General features: G+C 41.4%; 1 protein-coding gene across 1 annotated transcript in view; it reads right to left on the reverse strand.

Moving 5' to 3' along the window:
• The window catches only part of rabgap1l (RAB GTPase activating protein 1-like), a 73,892-nt gene that overhangs the window by 47,867 nt on the left and 2,115 nt on the right, over positions 1-23,910 (reverse strand). Inside the window, exons 2-11 of the mRNA XM_084473309.1 lie at positions 17,148-17,376; positions 16,624-16,804; positions 15,158-15,368; positions 13,126-13,300; positions 12,075-12,235; positions 11,560-11,670; positions 8,091-8,157; positions 6,570-6,672; positions 4,634-4,800; positions 1,459-1,579 (exon numbers count right to left, since the gene is read on the reverse strand). Of these exons, the coding sequence (XP_084329435.1) occupies positions 1,459-1,579; positions 4,634-4,800; positions 6,570-6,672; positions 8,091-8,157; positions 11,560-11,670; positions 12,075-12,235; positions 13,126-13,300; positions 15,158-15,368; positions 16,624-16,804; positions 17,148-17,285 (1,435 nt within the window). The 5' untranslated portion in view covers positions 17,286-17,376. The remainder of the gene's footprint in view (positions 1-1,458; positions 1,580-4,633; positions 4,801-6,569; positions 6,673-8,090; positions 8,158-11,559; positions 11,671-12,074; positions 12,236-13,125; positions 13,301-15,157; positions 15,369-16,623; positions 16,805-17,147; positions 17,377-23,910) is intronic.

A 23,910-nucleotide genomic window follows, 5' to 3' on the forward strand; every position in this document is an offset into this window, starting at 1 on the left:
GGAACACGCACATACACCCAGCCACCCACACACACAACAAACCTAATTAGGGTCGGTCACCATGAAAGGAATTTTGACTTTTTAACCTTGCCAGCTCATCAACATGCAGATATTATTCACAACTTCAACAAAGTAGTTCGGAAAAAATGCACATTAATTCTGTTCATTAGTTTATAAGGTGTCTTCATTAAAAAATATATATTACGAAATAAATAAACGTCACTTCCAGTACAGCTAGATAAAAGTGATGGAATCAACAAGTCTGCTTAAGGCTACTTCATTAAGATCATATCACAACACGTCATATTAACATGTTATATCATGTTCATGCCCTGATTCATCCAAAGCCTGAGAACACACATGTGCCTGGCACTTGTGCGCGACTCCAAATCAATTCAACAATCCAAACCACATTCATGCTTCCTTTTGCACCATCGTCCCCTTTCTACTGACTAATGTCCTCTTTCAGAAATAACACAAGACACAATCCCAATGTGTTCTCATTCATACTAGCTCCGCACCAGCCTCTGTATTAGATATGATATTATACGGTGGCCGCAAGTGGGCACGCACCGAACCCATATCTGCGGGTGATGAGCTCTCGACTGCTTACAAAAGCTTGCTGACCTCATTAAAATGAAGCAGACCTGCTGCCTGCGCTCTGATAGGCTGGGAGGTGTGGTACTGAGACAGCCATCCAGGTGATGAAAGAGAGCATTTCAGAAAGGTCACGCTTGTTACTATGGCGCCCAAACGGTCAGTATGGACGCAAAAGGATTCAGGTTGTTTTTTTTCCCAGCTTGGAATACCTTCTAAACGTGTCTGGGGAAAGGGCTGGCGTTTACACTACTTCAGTTGACTTATGAGAAACATTGTTTATTTGCGTGATTTGTGTGATAATGCCCTCATGAAGACACTGCTGTTATGTTGGGGTACATCTATGGAAGCCCCAGCATAAAATGAAGGATAAGCATAAAACTCATAGCTAGAATTGGTTTTGCTGAAGTTTATAACTGCATTTGTAGTTTAATAGTACTACACTGATAGCACTGATACATCCGTTCATGTCTGCAGGGTTAGCCTACTCATACTTCTACAAACCACTAATAGCTGGTATCTATAAAGACTTCATATTTCTTTGCTCTATAGTAATTGTGATATAACTGATAACAATTATGGTGATGATATTATTATGATGAACATAAACCCCTTTATGGCTGCAGGCTTAGAATACTACTGCATACTCTGTATACACTGAATAGATTCAGCATGCTTGCATATGTATGGCTATTTAAGCGTGTGCATGAAATGTAGGGGAAATGTAGCGGTAGAAAGGGGTAAAGTGATGGAGAGAGAGGGCGAGGGAGGGTATAGATGAAATGGGGGTGAGAGAGGGAGAGTGAGGGCGAGAGAACGAGAGTGTGAGCGAGATAGAGGGCGAGAGAGAGGGCTGTCTACCTTCCTCATGCTCCTCTTCCTCAGCGAGTGAGGACCCATGAGCTCCGTTGGTGCGGTCCACCTCTCGCTGCAGACTGACCACCTCGAACACAGCATCGCCCAGAGAGCCAGCCTCCAGTCTCTGACACACACACACACACACACACACACACACACACACACACACACACACACACACACACACACACACACACACACACACACACACACACACACACACACACACACACACACACACACACACACACACACACACACTTCCTGGGATTGTGATTCACTAAACAGTATTGATCCAAAGGCTCAGGACACTTCACTGGCAGGCAGTGGACTTAGATTTTACTGGAGATCTGGATAGAACATCTTATAGTATGCTTAAGCCTGTATATGTTATGATACTATTACAGTCATAGTATGTTTAAGCCAATATATATACGTTATGATACTATTAGAGACTTATAGTAAAAGTTAAAGTCTATAGACGTTATTTTACTGTTAGTATTATAGTATGCTTAAGCCTGTATGCATTATGATACTATTACAGTCTTATAATATGTTAAAGTCTATAGACATTATGATGCTGTTAGTCTTATAGTATGTTTAAGCCTAGACATTGACTTTATGATACTATTAGTCTTTTACTATGTTAAAGTCTATAGACGTTATGATACTATTACAGTCTTATAGTTTGTTTAATCCTACAGAAGTTCTGTTACTAATATAGTCTTATAGTCTGTAAAGTCTATAGACGTTATGATACTATTACAGTCTTATAGTTTGTTTAATCCTACAGAAGTTCTGTTACTAATATAGTCTTATAGTCTGTAAAGTCTATATACGTTATGATACTATTACAGTCTTATAGTTTGTTTAAGCCTATAGAAGTTTTGTTACTATTACAGTCTTAGTCTATAAAGTCTATATACGTTATGATACTATTACAGTCTTATAGTATGTTAGTCTATAGACGTTATCATACTATTAGTCTTACCAGAGTTTCCGCGAGGTTGAGCGCGCATTGCACTCGCTCAACCTCTAGTTATAATTAAACCCATAGCTATAATGTGGAAACCCCAGTCGATAATGTAACAAATTTCTGAGCGCATATTATAAATAACATTTTGCCTATAATGTTACAACGTATAACATTTTGGTTCACCTATTACGTAATGAAGCAAGCATAATCATTTTCTCTTTAAGTTATGAAGCAAGCATAATCACTTTATACTTAATAAATAAACTAAGTGTAACAACAGCTAAGGCAACAATCTGCCTAACTAAAGTGAAATAAAGCACAGGCTTGTGTGGGGGAGGGGGAGAGGGAGAAGGGGGGGTGTGAAGGCAAGATTGTGGATTGTACACTGGCTACCTGATGTGAGAGTTTAAGATGTTTGTTTTATTTTTACCAGAAGAATACGTCATTGAGATTAAACATCTCTTCAAGGTACCTGGCCAAGACAGGCAGCATAGCATACAGTCACACATAGCATACACACAAAGCATTAGAAAAATAAAACAACTGAAACTGTCGGCAGGGGGGAGGGGGATATCAATATCGCAAGACATTTCGGGAGGCTCAAGGAAGAGAGAGTAATATTAAGTTTGAGCAACAAAGTGTAAATACATTTAGGGAGGCTCAAGGAGGAGAGTTATATTACATTTTAGCAACAAAGTCTAGTCTTGTGGTGGACTCTATAGACAGAATAAACCACGCTGTGTTATTGACATGTTTTCGTTCCGTGTTATAGGGACGCTGTCTCTTTAAGATCACGTGACTGATGTTTGAATCTAATAGTTGTGTTTAAATATGCCGGTCAGCGCGATGTTTGAAACTAATGGTTTTTATATGATAAAATGAACAACCTGTCGTTGCGTTGTCGACGTGAGAAATTGTCTCTTCACTTCTTTTATCGCAATTTCTACAGTCTATAGCAGAACATCTTACCTGGGAGAGTCTGACGACGGCAGGGCCGTTAAAACAGACGGAAGGGAGGAGGGGGGGATATCAATATCCAAGACATTGCGGGAAGCGGGATGCGGGATCGATCTTGCCGTTGTCTTTCAACGTCTGTGTGTGTGTGTGTGTGTGTGTGTGTGTGTGTGTGTGTGTGTGTGTGTGTGTGTGTGTGTGTGTGTGTGTGTGTGTGTGTGTGTGTGTGTGTGTGTGTGTCTTCGTGTGCATGTGTGTGTGGTGTGTGCATATGCAGTGTCCTGCGCTGCTTTTGTTTTGAAACGTCTGCATCAGCGCGTTCGTGTTCGTGTGTGTGTGTGTGTGTGCGTACATGTATGCGGTCAGTATGTGCGTACGTGCGTGCGTGCGGTGTATGTGTGCATTCGCGCGTGCTGTGTGTTTGTATGTGAGCTGCAGGCTGCTTGGCACATGCACACTGACCAACTTGTCCGAGTAACTTGTCCGACAGGCCTGCTATTATAATAGTAAGATAGTAAGATAGTATGTTAAAGTCTATAGATGTTATCATACTATTACAGTCTAATAGTAGGTTTAAGTAGACAGACGTTATGATACCATTAGTCTTATAGTATGTTTAAGTCTATAGATGTTATGATACTATTACAATCTTATAGTCTGTTAACTGTAAACAAACTATTATAGTATGTTTATGCCTATAGACGTTTTGTTAATATTAATCTTACAGTCTGTTAAGTCTATAGAAAATATTTTTCTCTCTTTTAGTCTTTTAAAGTCTATAGATGTAACTATTCTATTAAAGTGTTTTAGTTTGTTAAAGATTAAAGAATATAGTCTTTAAAACATTATTATAGTCTGATAAAGGAGCTGGTTATACTGAAAAGGAGGAAAAGGGATAACCATCACCACACTGACTCCACTATGCATTATAGAGGAGGAGGAGGAGAAGGAGGGGTGGGGGTACGGCAGGATGAGCTGAACTATATAATACAAGAAGAAAAGTGTGTTGTTGATAAACAAGGTCCACATTCACGGTTGGACACATACTGGCTAGAACTACAATATTGGCCGAACTTTGAATGTAAATATATATTTCTGAAGGTAGCGTACCTCCTATACAGAAATTACTAAAACCAAACAGATACTAGCAGCATCTGCATTATATTTCATGGGGCATGGGGGAAAAAAATCAAGATACTGCAGGAAACTGTATGAATACATGAATGGATGAATTAAGAGAGCTCCCACCTGCTGCAGTTTGAGGTAGAAGGTCTCGCTGTAGCTCTTGCGGCTGAAGTACCAGAAGCGTTCGTTGGCGGGGTAGACCCGGACCAGGACCTCCAGCAGGAAGCGGACTGGCTCCTGGACCTCCGTCACTACCAGGTCCACCGCCACCGTCATGTACACCTGCTTGTCTGGGACACGCACGCACACACACCCACATTATATATATACACACAAGTAACATATATACACCCATATGGAGAATACACAATGAACATACACACACACAAACATTACATACTGATGAAGATAAACTTCTTTTTAGGACACGTTGGCCAGCAAAATATTTGATTGAATATTAGAGCATGGGAATGGGAATGTACAGGCAGGAAATTGACACATATCATATGGAGACACAAGGAACACACACACACACACACACACACACACACACACACACACACACGGCCTGTCGCGATAAGCAATAAATCAATTAATCGCTCGATAAATTAAAATAAGACGATAATTTTGCCGTCCGCGATAAATAAGCTTTTTTTTTATTTTATTTTTTCTCGTGTCTCTCTATCAAAGAGACTGGATAACAAGGGATGACTGAATTTTCACTCCGAAGCATCGGCCTCGACAGACCCCTCTCGCGTCCTTGGCGTAATGAGGAGTTAACCCTCGAGTCGTGTCAGTTACTGGTCAGCCGCATGGTCTCTGTGTGGGGAGGCGGAGCTCTGGCGTTACAGAGTCAGAGGCCGGCTATACGCCCCGTGAGGAGTAGCAAGCCAGAGAAAACGCTAGTTGAGATTCTGAGGAATGAAAAACAAAGATGGAAATGGTTTCAAAGCCGAACGCGACAGCTGCCGTGTGGGAGCACTTCGGGTTCAAACCGAATGACCGTGGTGAACCACTTAACCTGTGAGCCGGTATGTCGCATTTGTTAGAAACGGTAGAAACTAAACGCGCCAATACAACAAACATGCATCTGCACCTAAAGCATAATCATCCCATGCAGTTTTCCCAGCTGCAAAAAAAAAAATACAACTGATCATGGGATGTCTCTGTCTTCAGTCCACAATCACTGGGGCGTTTAGTCGACAAACAAAGTACAAACAGGACAGTTCAAATGGTGCGCACTCACTGACAGTTGTAGTTCGCTTCATGTAGTTTTATTTCAATTGTATTCATTGTTTTTGGTTGTTTTGTTTATTTATTTGGGATATTTAAAATGTCTGCCAGTTCCAGTATTAAATATTCTTTAGAAATAACAGTTTATTGATCTTTGAAAGGTTGTACTTGCATTATTATGCCATTATCATTATATTAGTTGAAAATGGTCTCAAAACGGCAATATTATCGCAATCATTTCTGGGACAATTTATCGCCCAGTAAAATTTGTTATTGTGACAGGCCTAACACACACACACACACACACACACACAAAAGTGAAGGGTTAAGAATTACTGTGTGCGTGCATGCGTGCGTTAACACCACCATGTCAACCTCCTGAAGTCTTGATTGTGTGTATTCCTTTAGTTGACTTACATCTTAAAAAATAACATAATGCCCTGTAGCCTGCCCTAAAACTTAAGAGTAAGAACTGAAAATGTGTCTCTCAGCGAGATCAAATAAATGAGTTTTGTGCGGAAGGATCCTGTTGCACAAAACTCATACTTGGCAAAAAAGGAAAAATACTATAAAATTGTTTATTTTAGCCCATATGAATATTACCTAACCTACCTAACCTGTATAAAAATAGGTTATAGAATAACATAAATTATGAATCATTCATTGCTCTCGCTCCAAGAGACCATAATTATCTATTCCATTACTTGAAACGTGAATACTGGAAAGTAGGAGTGCTTTTATCAAAATGTATTTAAATCACATTCAAATGTTGTTTTGTTTTTACATTTCAAATTCATATTTGAATCTGTGTTTTATGAGAACACACCTTTAGGTGTGTCTTCATTGAGCGGCTGGAAGACGGCCACGTTGGGGTTCCAGGTTCCCGTGATGAGGTAGGCCTTCCCATCCGAGCTCTTCCCCATTGACTCCTGAGGTCAAACACAAACATATCACAACTTCGACTACCTTCTTGTGATTGTGATGCACAACATGTCCTGAAGGGTCCACACGACAACACACATCCCAGTTCCACCATTTAGTATGTGTATTGAAATAATGGGCGAGGTGTATAACACCTTTAACATTGAAGCAAGAAAGCAATTTCTGCCAGTGTTGAAGATTCATTATGACCAGTGTTTACAAAGTAACGCGTTACAGTAACGTAACTACTTTTTCGGGTAAAAAGTAGTGTAACGCGTTACTACTGAAAATATGGTAACGAAACGTAGTTCCTTATTCAGTTGGGCACAACGTTACTTTTCCCAGGGACAGCTTTGACAGCAACACTGCCTCAGCTGCACGCTTGCGCAATAGTCACGGGCGCTCACTCCACACTGAGGCTGGTACTAGCAGCAGAGAGCAGCCAATCATCCGTGCCGCGAAGCGGTTTTCTATTATCTATCATATCACTGTGTGGGGAATTGGCATATTGACGCCCCCTCCGGCTGCAGGTGCCCCTGCTCGTTGAGGAGGTACCGTCACAGAAGCTGTGTGAGAAGGGGAAAGGGGAGGGGGGGACAGTTCACCTCTGCGTCTCCCAAATGGAACGGACAAGGGGGGGAGCGGGGATCCACTGTTTGAAATCCTTATTGAAGCCTGCAGGGTCATGTGATAAACATACGGAGGAACGCGATCGCTGAGCTGCCCTGCCCCAACATTGCATGAGACGTTAAACTCTTAAAAAAAATTAAAAAAAACTCTTAAAGAAAATAAGCAACATAAAAGTAACGTAAAAGTAACGAGTAACGGTAACGAGTTACATTCCATAGAGGGTAACTAAGTAAAGTAAGGGATTACTTTTGTAAGAAGTATCGAGTAACAAGCAAACACTACTTTTTAAAAGTAACTTCCCCAACTCTGTATATATTATCACGGCCAAAATCTGTGTGCGCCTCCAGACGATATTATGAATCTCAAACGACTGCGTCGGGTTCTCCAACGTCTCTGGTTCTTCCACTTCCACATCAATCTGAAGTAGACTGAACCGCGACATGGAGGAGAAAGGGATTGTTGCCCGCGATGGTCTCCCAATGTACATACATGATGTTATTATAAACATCTTTCAGGACACTAAAGGTCACCATATGATATGATAATGTACATACATGATGTTATTATAAACATCTTTCAGGACACTAAAGGTCACCATATGATATGATAATGTACATACATGATGTTATTATAAACATCTTTCAGGACACTAAAGGTCACCATATGATATGATAATGTACATACATGATGTTATTATAAACATCTTTCAGGACACTAAAGGTCACCATATGATATGATAATGTACATACATGATGTTATTATAAACATCTGTGTGTGGCGAGGGCTCTGTGCTCACCATGTCCAGCAGATGCATGTCACTGTTCCGGACCTTCTGTCCTGGAGACAGCAGCATCCCGAAGCACCTTCAGAGGGACACAGTAGACCAGAGACAAGAATAAGCCTCATAACACTAGCCACGTTTACATGGATTCATCTGATCCGCTTAGAAATGGAAGAACAGATCAATCGGAATAAAAAATGATCATATATACGCCTCAATCGGAATACAATTCTCTGATCGGAATAGAATTCTATGCTGAATAAAAGAGGTGGTGTAGTCCGCTATAATCGACATGTATACACTTATTCCGATTGGTTTGGGGTGGGTGCGGGTAACTTAGAGAGATGGCATCAGCAGCAGTTCGCAATTGGTCCGTCTGTACTTTTATGCACCCCGAACTTGACCACTGTCAAGGAAAGTGGCTTTTTTGCCTGATTCACGTCTGTGTATCACTCCGCAAGAAGTCTGGTAACTTATCAACCCCAGCGGATTCGGTTGCTTAGCGACGTCAACGTCTTTGGCAGACTATTTCTCTGCTGATCAACACTACGAATGGTAATAAATAAATTGTAAAAACGCACACCATGTGAAATTATTTTTTTGTTTCAGCAAGTAGCCGTGTAATAATGTAGCCTATAGAACGTCGCCGGTTATTATCTAAAATAAGCCCCTTAAGGGAGAAGTAAGACACCTCCGCTCCGTCCGGTTCGCCCCGTCGGGGCCTACCGTAATTTCCCGCATATAGGCCGCATCGTGGATAAACCGCAAGTCTTTCATGTATGTATTAAAAAAAACTGAATTGTGCATAAGCCGCACACAAGTTTCAAATGCGCTAATTATGTAATGAATAGGCATATAAAACCCTTGAGCCAAGTGGTCACTGCAAATCGATGTTAAACTTGAACTTGCTTTTTCCCCCTAAAGTTAAGACCGACTAGGCCTACTGCTTGGCACCCATTATTTTTGTGCAGGAGAACGGCGAGAGCACATTAAACGTGCATAGCAGCAACAGGACCTGTCTTTCTTTAGGCCTACTGTCTCTGAGTGCGTGTCGCTGTTAAACACCTGATGAGGTGTTCACCAATGAGCTAGTTTACCATGATAAGACCGCCATATTAATCTGGAAAAGGAATAAAGACAGCGAGGATGCAGGGAGTTCAGCAAGGCTACAGCTGTAGATCAAGGTAAATCGGTGCCGATTTATTTTAAACGTTAGCATTAGAGGAATTGACGTGTTCCCCGATGGACAAATTTAACACACAACTGTGTGTTTATGCTGAGACTGCTTTGCTTTTTGCTACCTGTCTGTGTGCGCCGTGCGGGCTTTGCGCACTGTCAAGGGAAAGAGGCGGTGGTTGAAAAAGTATTTCGACCACTTATTAAGTTCACTCGTTGCATATAATGGTTTATTTGTTTCCCAGTATCATTTCATTAATTTAGAAGACAGTTTTGTTCATTTTTGAACATGGTAAAAAAAATAATAATAATTTTTTGAAGTTGCGAGTTTTTGAAATTATTGGAAGCGAGTCGAGCTGACCTCGCCTGCTGTACCGTATATGTAATGTACTGTATATTGGTGAAACAACACTGCCAATGTGGCAGTTCCATGCGCAACGGGGATTTATAAAGGTTACTGTACAGTGGCGGAGACTGCGTCAGGAGCTGAATCATCACTACGGTAGAGCAAAGGTTCTACGAGCGCTTCAGACCAACCTTACCAACGAATGACGTAGGCCTATGAAAGATTCGTAGCAAAGAACGTTTCGGGAAAGATTTTTTTAAATAACCTAATTAACTGAAAATGGATTTTTAAAAATCGTGTTCCCATGTATTGGCCGCACCCATGCATAAGCCGCATAATTTACGGAATTTGGGAAAATTTGTGTATAAACCGCAGCTTATATATAGTCTGGAAATGACGGTATTTACCTGATAATGACCACCGTTCTATACATTATCCGTTACATAACAGCACTCTCTCCCAACAGTCTTGGCTGCGCACTCTCATCCAAATACGTAGGCCTACTGTTTGCGGCGGAGGAGGGGGTAGATATAAGACCGGACGAGAAACTGACGTCGCTGTGTTGACCTCCTTCTTAATTGAAGGAGCAGGCAGAGAATAACTCTCTCCTGCTGGGCTTTCATTAAAATCAAATACATAAAAATGCCAAATAGTGATAACACGTCCATTAAGTCGCCGCCGGTCCAGATGTGTCAGGTGTGCGCAAGAGACAGAACGTTCGCTTACCACTTTTGTAAATGCCATATATACAGTACGTTCGGATAGCATGATAGGAATAGATCTATTCCGATTAGAAATCTTATCGGATCAGAAGTGTCCATGTAAACGCGGCTAGTGATGTACAAACCATGAACCACTTATTTAGCGGACACTTTTCTCCAAAGCAACTTACAGTGAATTGTTTTTTAGAGACTTACTGATGTCACAACAGTCTGACTTACAGTTATATCAAAATAGTCTGTTATTATCAGTGATATCACAACAGTCTGATCCGAACAGGGACATCACAAAAGTACATTTTGAATATTGAGTGACTCACAACAGTCTGATATGTACAGTGATGTCACCAGTTCACAATGGTACATTGGATACAGTGATCTCACAATAGTCCCATATATATATATATATATATATATATATATATATATAAATAGTAATGTCACAGCAGTCTGTTATATACAATGATGTCATCACAGTCAGTTATAATCTGTGACATCACAACAGTCTCAACAGTTAAAAACACTGATGTGCTTTCTCCCGCTTCCTGAAGTTTGGAGGGGCCCCCATGTGGCCAACAAGCTATACTGCTTCATAAAGACCTCAAGCTGATGCCAAAAGAAAGGCGGTTCTCTCATTTTAAACCACCATCTTATTTTCATGCAGTTACCCTGGTCTTGCAGAACTGAATACAGAAATTTCAGAATGCAACTGCTGACAAACCAAACATATAAGTGTGAAACTTCTCAGAGAACAACAGGATGTGTGTGTGTGTGTGAGTGTCTGCAGAAATGACGGGGATGATGTCAGCTGACCCAGATAGGATGTCAGGTGTTTTGAAGTGAATTTCCTGTTCCCTTGGTTGGGGGAGGGGTTGAAGGTACCCCATGACCATACCAGAAGGGTCAAAGTTCACGCTCATTGACCTTTCATCCATGACTCTTCACTGTGTGTCTGTTTTCGAGTGCAATGCTCTCCAACAAACACTGGATAGTAATGGATGGAAGTTACGTTAAAAACCTTGCAAGAATCCTTTAGAAATGGTTCTCACATAACTCTGGCTACTAACCAACCGTGCTTTCTAACTAACTGTGCATCCTTACTAACCGTGCTGCCTTACCCTGCTCCCTAACCAACCATTCTTCCTAACCAACCCTAGTACCTAACTAACCGTGCTTCCTTTCTGACAATGGCTCTTACCTCACAATGGTAGCAGCTTGAATCACCGGTAGAGAAGCCCCTTACCTCTCGATGGCCAGCTCCTTGTTACACATCTGCTGCACTGAGATCAACACCTTCTTCTGGACGCCTTGGCGCAGCTTGAAGTAGAACTTGTCTCGGTCTTTAGGAACAGCACTGGAGGAGTGGGTACAGGACAGAAGAGGTTAAATGTCACTGTGGAAATGGAAAACTGTTTTTGTGATACAAAGTCAGCATGGCCCTGCCTCATTCCCACAACAAATAACATTGATAACGCAACTTTATATATACAACGGATGCAACAATGCAATTTCATTCAGTATTTATTAGTTGTTGTGTTACATACAGCTCTAGAAAAGAAGGCTGGCTTGCCAGCTGATTCCTAATTGTACCGTTGGATACCAGAATTTGACCAACTACAACAACTTTCAGCTGGTTGACTGAGGAGGATAAATGCTAACATACGTCCAGCAGCTCTATCCTACAACTAACACTTTCATATTTCCTTAAGTAAACTACTGATCAGGTGACCCCACAGACGCTCAGGAGACGATGCTGACCTGTAGTTGCCCTTGCTGTCGTCCTCCTTGACCTCCAGAGAGACGGTGAAGGTATAGAGGTCGTTGTCGGGTGAGGCGGGGAGAGTCTGGTCCCGGACATCGGGTGCGGGCCGGGACGAACGCTTGAAGGCCGTGGAGAAACTGTACAGGACGCGGCTCACCTGAGGAGACACACAGGTTCACGGATTCATTTCAGTATGTTGACATACGCTTACTAGCTTACTTTCATTTGTTTTTGATTCTTGTTTCTCTATTCCTACCTTATAATGTATTTTTATTAGTGCTGTCAAACGATTTAAATATTTAAATCACGATTAATCGCATTAATGTCAGTTAAATTGCAATTAATCGCACATTTTTATCCCTTGATTACTTGATTACTTTTTGTCCCATTATTTTTTCTCATTTTAATGCTCTTATCAACATGGAAAGTGGATCGGCTTGCTTTATGCAAATGTTTTTTTATTGAAAACAACATTGGCATATACTGTAGTGTTCAATTTCACACTAACATTTTCACTTGGAGCAGTCATTCACACTTGGAGCAAATAATCTCTATAATAATAAAAAAAAAATTATACTTTCAGAATCACAGTTTAAGTTTTTCAGTTGGTCTCATTGATTTACGTTGACGCTCTGAACGTTCAGGCAGTGTTGCCAGATTGGGCGGCCTTTCCCGCTGAATGGCCTACCTTTTGCAATAGAGTGTGAGGACATTCAGCAGGTGTTGCCAGATTGGGCGGTTTTTCCCGCATATTAAAGAACGTTAATCTCGCGATAAAAAAAATTACGCCGTTAAAATGGGTTTGCGTTAACGCTGTTAAACTGATAGCACTAATATCTATATTGATATATGATTTTTGTATACTGCTGCAACAATCAAACTCCTCTTGGGGATGCATAAACCCATCTATCCATCTATATATCAATTAGGTAAGCTGGACTTTGAGATGGTACCAAAAACTACAATACCCAAGTCACACTATGAACCGATTGCTATTTAATGAAATGTGTGAGACAGAATGCTGGTGAACGAGGGCGATGAACCTACGGCCTCCTTGATGTGGCAGGAAAAGACGTGGATCTGGAAGTCTTCAGAGCTGCGGTAGCTCTCTGTGAAGGAGAAGCAGTCACTCTCCACAGAGTCCTCCCTGCCCCGGGCGCAAAACAGCACCTTGTAGATGGGGAAGGAGGCAACCTCAGTTCCAGAGGACTGCTCCACGATCCTGGAGGTTACACAAGAGAAGGCAAGGCCGGTTTAGTAATATAGCACCATTCAAACACAAGGCATATCGCTTTACAAAGGAAAGAAAAAATAATGTAAGAAACATTTAAGGACAATCATTAAAATAGTCAAACTAAACAAGAAAATTATAAATGTTAAATCAGGGTAAAACAGGATTGTCAAACCTAAATTTAAGGTTTACTTTTTAATCAAATGAGATTTAATACCTATGTTGCACCCATTCTGGCAGAATGTGACAAAGTAATGTTGGATGTTCTAATTTCGATACAATACCTTGAAAAATATTGATTTTATTTTTCAAGGTACCAAGGGGAAATATAATATAATATAAGTGAACTATTCAATGTGGAAACTACTTGGTTAGAGTGGATAAAGCTAGAACACAGCATAAGTGGAAGATTACATTCCACCTGAAATAATGATCAGTTGGGCATTATCAGTTGGCAGCCCTTTAGTTCTATGAGATACAAACAGGTAGATCATCTTGAGAACCCATTGTACAATTTTGACACTTGGCCCCTCTATTGAAAGTTCAGGGCAAATATAATTGAATGGCACCGAGCCAAACACTCGCAAATATACCATATGGCCACCAGATAGCGATGAAGGACATGTGTCCTGATTGAAGGCAATTTACCTTTTTCCTCAGAAACCTTCTCTTTAGTCATTGATTGTAAACACCATGTTTAGTGGCAAAATTGGGCCAAGACACTGGATTATCCGTTTATGATGGTTTTATGCGATCAAACTCAACTTTGAGGACAAAAAAGGAAGGTAAAACATTTTTTTATAACAACCATTTTTGGTTGTAAATACAAAAGGGGAAGTTTGGTCTTGATTGGTTAATTGCGAGTTTTAGTCACTGAGTGATATGATTTGGACTGTTGGAAACAGTGGGCTCAGCTTTCATATGATGTATAGTTTGTTCAGGTCAAATTTCGTGAAAATATTGCAATTGCAATATTATATATTATTATATATATTGCAACTACACACTTTTTCCAACTACTTTTGACTAGGTTTTTGGATGGTTGGTGCCGTTAAAGTAGTAAATGATTATTAATGCTACTTTAACGGTACCGACAATCCAAAACTACAGTGGAAACTAGCTAAAAGTGTGTAGTTCAAAACGTGATGCAGCTTTTACTTCTTCGCCACCTACAGAGTTTGTTATGTAAGATCATTCATAAAGCCCATGTTATTCCCCATAGACATTTGACCGAGGGAACCGGGAGCCTCGGAGCCGGGACTTATTCTTCAGAGGTCTATTGCACTGCCAGAGCCCGCGAGTGAGTGACAGGAGGCGGGGCTATGTTGGCGCTGTAGTGATGCGGCTGCGTTTGTGTTAACTCGCTGTCGGGGAGGAAAGAACGAGAAAGCGCAGCTAGTATTTGTGTATTGATACTGCAGAGAATGATTATTAACCGTTAAAAAAATTCAAGACTTTGAAGATGAAATGTAATACTTTTAAGGCCTTCATTTGGGAAAAATAAATTTTATACCACGGGTACCCTGTAAATACATGAAAAATACAAAATAACATTTAGACAAACAGGGAATGAGTGAGAGAGGGAGTGAAGAAAGAAAAATAATACTTCAAAGGAGTTAATGACAACAAACGGAAGTAAGAGACAAAGAAACACACAACCATTAATGTGATAAGAAGTGACAACTTGAGGGGACACAAGTGCTGACTTATGGAGACCACGGACGGGAGAGTGAACTTTAACTTGTGTGTTTCGATGTGTAGTATTAAGCTATGGGGCTGCCCAGACATGGGGAATGTTAACATGTAGGGACAGTGACTACATGGAGTATTAACTTTGTGGGGACCTACCGGACGGAGCCATGGGGGCCGTTGGGGACATGCAGGATAACAGGGATGGGGATGGCACTCTCAGCCCGCAGCGTAGCCATGGCCCTCTGGGCCTGGACCTCGTTGCGGGGGGCTTTTACCCAGGTGCAGCCCAGGTAGGACAGCTTGCTGAACTGAACACTGTCCTCCTCAGGATGGTCCGGAGTGGTCATCGTGGGAACTCCTGAAGCATCTGCAGTAGGAGTTGTAGTGCTTTCATGTAGTCTACAACCATAATAGTAGTTAAGCGTAAAAGTCATGTTTAGTTTAGCTATTATTTACTTTCAGAATGTCAGATAAGTAAAGTTTAGTAGGGAAAATTTTTATCTAACATTGTCAGTTCCCCAGAATTTCTCAAAATATTTTTGATACAATAGAATTGCCAATATATCTAGCTACATACAATGTAAGCATTTGCATAAACTTCAAAATTCATCTTTGGATGACCAACTTCAGTTTAACTTGACGGTTAATGTTTGAAACTAGTTTCAAACACATTTCTGCCATATAGCACAATGCCCCCTCTGTCCACATTCTGACAGAGGGTAATGTGGATAGTTCCTATTCAGCATTTAATAAAGCAATTTCTGAATGGCCACGTTTCAGCTGAAGTTGTAATCATAAAAGGCCAAGAAAGATTGGACTAATTTGTTGAATTAATGGACGACACATGTCATCCAATTAATCACATGACCAGGAAGTCACAACAAAGGTGCTGTTCTGCTCAGCAGCAGGGAACACTGACTCCTGTGTGAGTGAGAGAGTGAGATAAACAGGTTACCGAGTGAGAGAGAGAGACAGATACAGAGAGCGGGAAAGAAACAGAGGGCCTCTACGGATTCTGTTTTTTGCTTAGGAAATTTCCTTTTGGGCCAGAGACAGAGACTGAGACTAAGAAAGAAAGAACAAATGAAAGAGAGGAAGGGAGAAAGAGACACAAATGCTCTTCAAAAACAGGAAACAGGACAATGGAGAGGGAGATAACTGCAGCCTGCTGATTGGATGGCCTTGGAGGCAGGGCTCCATACAGGAAGTAAAAAGCTAACTGTACCTAGATGATGGTTGGCAAAGAACCATTTCAATAGAGCCATTTAAAATCATTGTTTACCATTGCTAACGGCTTTTTGTCAAACTATAAAGAAATACTACATACCGCCAACAGACGTTGCAGACGCTAAACAAGATTTTTTGACATGGCAAAGTAGCACTTTCTTGTATTTTTGAATCAATGTGTGTCCATCAGTACAGAGTTTGTGCGAGCACACAAGCACTCTAAACACAAAGACCAACATGCTATATTGGTATTGCCATACTTTCCATACATACTCTAAATCCTCTCCCTCAGAATCGGTAAATGGAAGTAATTTCTCCAAATGATATTGATATATATGATATATATATGATATATTGGAGAAGCGCTGGTGACACCAGGGCTTCAGAAGCGGTACCTTGGGTCGCAGGGTCCAGGATCAGCGCTGCGGGCCGATCCCCAGAAGGAGGTTCTGCTCCTCCCTGCTTCTCCATCTTCTCCACACTGCTCTTCTCCTCTTTCTCCTCCTCCTCCTCCTCCTCGTCGTTAAACACCTCCTGCATAACCTTCTCCAACTGCTCACTGCCGTTCACAGACATCTGGCAGACAGACAGATGGATAGATATATAAGACATAGGCGGGTAAACAGACAGATGGACAGACAGACAGATGGATAGATATATAAGACATAGGCGGGTAAACAGACAGATGGACAGACAGACAGATGGAAGACATAGGCGGGTAAACAGACAGATGGACAGACAGGCAGATGGATAAGACACAGACTGACTGATAAACTGGTAGGTAGATAAACTGACGGACTGACAGACAGCAGGACAACAGTATGACAAACAGACTGACACAAACACAGGGAAGAACAGACATTTAGTCTGGTCACAGAAAAACTGACAGTTAGAATGACAGACACACAGACAGACAGACCTTGAGTCTGGGCTTGCCCTCTGACCCCGAGGGTGAAGCGGCGCCACTGGACTGGACCAAAACAAACTCCTCACTGGTCACCGTGGCAACGGACTCTGTAGAGCCACCCACTTTACCCAGGAACGAGTTATCCTCCATGTTTGGCTGAGGACGGGCAGGGGGAAGGCGGGCCAGGGGTGGAGCCAGTTAGACCAGGTCCAAGGTCACCCCTCTTCTCCTCAGAGCTCAACTTTGGACATCCAATGATGAAACATTTCATAAGATTCATTAATACAGTAGAGAGAACCTAGGAAGAAAGTATACAGTGAGGACCAAGATACAATCAATGATAACTGCTCTCAGCACCCTCAGACAGGCTTAGCTTTAAGTCAGAGTTGAAAATAGACTAACCAAATGTATTCTACTTTAATAGTTTATTTTATTAAAATCTGTTGATGTATTCAATAAAATCTATTTCACATAAATAAGCTACCATTTCAAATGAACCAGGATTAACTAGGATTTCCTTGTTCTTTTCTTTCTTGTACTTGGGAATGTACAATGGGTGGACCAGAGCAGGTTGAGATGAAAGTCAAACTGTACTACACAATAGGCGTGTTCCGACTGAGGGACTTCCACTCGGCGTCCGTTCCCATACAGGAACCTTTATAGCGGCTACTCAACGGAGTTCAAATGTGACGTAATATCCCGCTTTAATCATACGTCATACTCACATCATGTCCCGCCTCCACCGTATCCAATCAGCGTCTACTATTAAGGAGCGGCACAGTAAGCTCCTGCCCTGAGGTAGGTAATACCTGAGCAACTTAACGGTGAAGGTGATCCTCTCTCCCAAGCCACACCCGTAGCGGCCCACTAGAGGGAAAAGTTCCTCAGTCGGAACCCGCCTGATGCAATGCCAGCAGTGGTGCAAAGCCTACTTCTGTTACATAGAGCCCAGTCTTGCTGAAATGCCCATTATTATTTTAACCTTAAAGAACCCTGTTTGGTGAATGCCTACACAGAATGTCAAAAAGTGTACTGAATAAGCAGTTTTTGAATTTATAATTTATATTTATAAAATATCTAGCGTGTTGACACGGAAATTAAAGGAGTTGCATATGCAAGTTAGACAAAATATTTTTTCTCGGAAATGTGGCTACAATCCACCAGAAGACGCACTGCACATGTGAGTGAAAACGCTGCAATTGAATATACTAACTCCAAATTAAAAAGTACATATTTTTACCTATACACTTCCGGTGATTTGACGCATCATCAAATCACGGAAGAAAAATGCACGACTACAAGTTCTGAATGGGGGCGGGTCAAAATGAATGGGGCCAAGATGATTGACAGTACAGATGATAGTGCTCTTTGGTTGACAGTGGGAGAGGGAGAGGAGATGGAAGACAGAAAGATGAAAGAAAGAAAAAAAGAAAGCGCTCATCTACCGGTCACACGGTAACGTCAAAATCCATACCATAGCGCAAATTCACACCGGTATACTCTCTATACCGTTTATAAATACAGTACACCCCTAGTCGTAGTTAATAATTAGGTTGCGTTTAGGTTTGTATTTGTGTATTTGCCATTGCAGAAGTATATGATTACTCGGTTTTCTGGATACGTTTTGGGCGTTTTTAATGGCAACACATGCTATCTACAAAAATGATATGCCATATAAAAGCTGAGACTCAAAGGAGTACAACGGTATAAGCCTCATTTTTTTCTGAGTTTATTTTGTTGAACTAGATGTGAAGGAATAAGGTCAATAATATACCTTTCCAAGTTAAAACACACACACACACACACACACAGTTCCTAAACTAAATCTGCAGTCATGTGTTTTATCACGCTTATGTAATGAGCTCCATGATAAAGACCCCAGCCAGTGGATGAGAGCAAAGGCAGGGATATTCCAGGCCAGCTGAACATCTCACGTTACACCCCGACATACTTAGAACAAACCAAGAAGGAGATGGATTGCCAAGCATTTCAGATTTCAGATACCTACAGCTCTTAAACGACAACTGCCTCACATTCATCAAGTCACATATACAGTACATTCACACAAAGATAAACCTATTCACACACACATGAACCATTTCTCTACATGAAAATACGCACACACATTCAGTATGTGAATGCATATTACGTATGGAATTGAAAATATCTTGCTCAAAACCTCCTCAGCAGGTTGCCTGGGTGAGCAACAAGCATCAAACTACCAACCCAGATATCGGCTTGCACAACCAGAAACATGTTCATAAGGTAATGTGATTACCCAGACAATAAATAAGTGTTGGATCAACTGGCGTCTCGATTACTGTCACTGTGTTGTTACACTGGGCGCCAGCGGCTCAAAATGGCCTCAGAGCGTTTACATACCACAACACCCACTTATTAACCCCATCAGAGCAACCCCATCCACACGGAAACAATTTTTGTGAAAAAACACATGTCTTGTGCGTATGGGCCGACCGTCCAGACGTTTTCGGTGCCTGCAAACACTTTTTTGAAACCAGGTCCCAGGGTGAAAAAACCCCGTGCGTTTTCGTGCTAGGATACGTGTGGACGCCAGATACGCAAACGATGATGTCATCGCCCCCCCACCAGGTGGCAACGTCAGATTTCCGTCTAATTTATTTTGTTCGATTTGATTTGTATTATTTTTGCAGCTTTAAATACAGCCCCTTGGTAAACGTAATTACTAACTGTACATTAAAAAGTATTTTCTGGTCAATCTACAAGGTTTAACAAATGCTTTCTCCTCCTTGACTGTATGTTTGCATACAGCGCGCAGGCTTGATACGCATGCTTCGCCTCGTCTTCTTCTTTTTTTTGTGGAGAACCAGCACACATATAGGCCTTGAATATATACTACAGTGTTTCTACAGCTAGATACGTTTTTGCAATGAGTCTGCCTTTACAGAGAAATTCCTGAAACGCTGCCAAGGAAAACAGAGGAGAAAATAATGTTTTTGCCTGTGTAGGCCTGTCACGATAGCACATTTTGCTGGGTGATAAATTGTCCCAGAAATTATTGCGATAAGCGATAATATTGCCGTTTTGAGACCATTTTCAACTAATGTAATGATAATGGCATAATAATGCAAGTACAACCTTTCAAAGATCAATAAACTGTTATTTCTAAAGAATATTTAACACTGGAACTGGAAGACAGTTTAAATATCCAAAATAAATAAACAAAACAACGAAAAACAATAAATAAAATGGACTGTTTAGTTTAACAAAAAAATGCACATAAAAACCAAAAACAATAAATAAAATTGAAATAGAAATGACATGAAGTGAACGACACTGTGAGTGCGCACCATTTGCACTGTCCTGTTTGTACTTTGTACTGTCGACTAAACAACCCAGTGATTGTGGACTGTGGGGAAGACGGAGATGCAGATGCATGTTTGTTGTATTGGCACGCTTAGTTGCTACCGTTTTACAACAAATGCGACATACCGGCTCGTACAGGTTAAGTGGTTCACCACGGTCATTCGGTTTGAACCCGAAGTGCTCCCATGCGGCAGCTGTCGCATTCAGCTTTGAAACTAATTCCATCTTTGTTTTTTATTCCCTCAATCTCAACTAGCGTTTTCTTTGGCTTGCTAATCCTTACGGGGCTCTCATGCTGCACTCTGTCAAAGAACGTCTATCATAAGGTGACCAGATTTCTGAGACAAAATCCGGGGACATTTTGGGTTCTGCGGTGTAAAAACCTCCAAACATATCGTTTTTTTTGTCATAGAAAAACTAAAACGGGGACACTGCCCTGGCGGACAGGATTGTTGACGGGTTGGACGGGTTGGACGGGAGGGGAGCCGGGGACAGGTCACTGAAAACGGGGACTGTCCCCGGAAACCGGGGACGTCTGGTCACCCTAGTCTATTAGGAAGACGTGCAGAAGACGGGAGCAGACGGGCTCTGACTCTGTAACGCCAGGGCTCCGCCTCCCCACACAGAGACCATGCGGCTGACCAGTAACTGACACGACTCGAGGGTTAACTCCTCATTACGCCAAGGAAGCGAGAGGGGTCTGTCGAGACCGATGCTTCGGAGTGAAAACTCTTGTCCTCCAGTCTCTTTGATAGAGAAAGACATGAGAAAAAAAGAAAAGTACGCAAATGGTAATTATGGCGGCCGGCAAATTATCGAGCTAATGTAAATGTATCATGCGATTAATTGATTTATTGCTTATCGTCACAGGCCTACACCCGCGTGGACGAGGCCTAAATACTCCCCTACCTCTCCCTATCTACAGTAAACTCTGCCTCAATACCCACAACTGTCTTTCACCATAACTATGCCTCCTCCCACCGGCTCTACCCAGTCTTCTCTAGCGTGAGTCTCTCTCCCTCCCACGCTCTACCCATAAGTCTCTCCCTACAAATTTCTCTCCATCCTTGTCCCCAAATTTCTCTCACTCCCATAACTCTCTCTCTCTCTTATAACTATTCAGTCATTTGGCATCCAAAGCAACTTAGTGGATACAGATACATACATTTTAGGAACAGGTAGGGGTTAAGGGGTTAATCTTGCTAAATGAGGCCTACAAGTAGGCATTGGAGATCAGACCCGCCGTCATGGGAGGGCCTTAGGGCGCCGTGCCCGCCCTCGGCATGACTGGACTGGCGTGACTGACGGGCTCGTAAGTCACGCCAGTCCAGTCAAGCCAGTCCATGATTAAACCCTTACTGGAACTTACTAATATGCCTGTGATGGATACGGAGTACACAGTGGCTCTCCAGTTCATAGGTGCGCAAATGAAAGACACAGAGCCACCTGACGGAGGAAAATGGAATATGGGAAAAGTTCTAAAACACCTCCATCAACCCCTTAAAGCAATGCCAAGTGTGATAACTGCGCTGAAACATGCGCTGAACGTTTTCACTGATCATAGACAGTCCATGCTTCACCAGTGAAAAGCTTGATTAAACTGGCAATTTAACAACTTAATTAAACTGGCATTCAAGAAGGACTTGACCAAAGAATGAAACAACTTGTGTAATTGTTGTATTATTAATATTCATTCATGGATATTTCTAATGCATAGTTGCATCTCTGTTTCCTATTTCTGTTACAATTTAGATTCTAAATAAAATCAGCTATCTATTGTCTCTAAAGAACGTTTAAAGTTATAGTTTTTGTGCATAAAGGAGGTGCATGAAGTGTTTTAGTGTTTAAATCCTACTCATTAATATTAGTGGTCCATAAACTGGTGTTTAGCCTGCAGCCCTGCGCTTTGTTGACGTTGAAGTTAGACATGAGAAGATTGGCTTTCCTTATCAAACTACGTTAAAATGGCATATATAACAGTTCTGGTGTGTTTGCAATGTAGAATGTTGGTGTATTTTAGTGTCACTCTGTCTTTACATTTCTTAAGTCTATGAACAGGCCAGTGCCTCTCCTACTGGTACCAGGTCTTATTTACAACATTCCTCCATTTATTATGTCTCAACGAGGACGAACCAACCCGGTCGTCTGGGGCATAGCCAGGGCCATATACCTTATCAAGGGGGAGACTGCTTCTGTTCTTTTGTTATTCACATTTTCTTCATTATAATACTCACCTCAAACCTTTGGTTCGGTGTATATGGTATATGTATAGCTAGGGGTATATATATATATATATATATATATATATATATATATATATATATATGTATGTATGTATAGCTAGGGGTATAGGGGTATTTGTATAGCTAGGGGTGTGCGATATGACCATATTAGATTGTGAACGATTAAAATGTCTCAAATGTCTCCGCGATCTGCCTTTACAGAGAGATCATTAGTATCGTGCTACAGTGCACATTAGGGCTGTCACTTTTTATTCGATATTCGAATATGCATTCAAATATGATGTGACATATCCGTATTCAAATATATATATAATCGATATATAAAGTGCCATGTTGTGTGTTTTTATACAGTCTATGATTAGAGCGTTTGGTTTTTACTTTTTGTTTGCCATCTCATCCAGTCGCGGGCGCGCTAATCAAGCGAATAATATATCCTGATTCGAAAATGGATAACACACAGAGCAGCAGCAGCCAGCCTGAGCGGTAAATTTCGACCCCAAGTCATCCACGCTGACAGCAACTGCATTGGTGGAGAGACACGGGCTGCAACAAATACTCGCTTCTCTCAACATAGACGCGCAAATCCCTGTGTGTGCCAGGCACGTCTGCGCTCCGAACGCGTGTTCTCCGCCGCAGGTAACATCGTGAATAAAAAGAGAGCCGCACTTGATCCAGAACAAGTTGATAGATTGGTGTTTTAGCAAACAACATTAAGAAATGATTATTTCTTGCAGATAGGCTATAGGCTTTACTCCTGCTGCTGTCTCCTGTTTGAGTTGTCACGTCATTTTTGCGCTGTGCAGTTCTGATTCCGTTTTTGTTTTTCATTGCATAGCCTAATTTTGTGATATGCATAGTGGCACTTGATATTGATTAAGTTGACAACCTGTTTCAAAGAAAGAGGATACGGCCTAAGTCCTGTTTATATCTCCTCTTGTCATGTAATACATTTGTGATTGAATCTCCGTTACGGTGTTTTTTTTTTTGTGTTTTTTTTTTGGGGGGGGGGGCTCGTAGATATTAGAATACATTGCTTGATATTTGATATCCATTCAAACTAGATTTTTCTCAAAATCAGTTGCAGTTCTATGGCTCATACACGCATCCAAAGTTGTTTTCTCAGCCAAATCTTAAATCACACAATTTGCTAGTCCTAACCCTTCCCAAGTTTAACATGCCAAAGCTTG

This window comes from Micromesistius poutassou, assembly GCF_964030765.1.
Source record: "Micromesistius poutassou genome assembly, chromosome: 9".
Classification (NCBI taxonomy): Eukaryota; Metazoa; Chordata; class Actinopteri; order Gadiformes; family Gadidae; genus Micromesistius; species Micromesistius poutassou.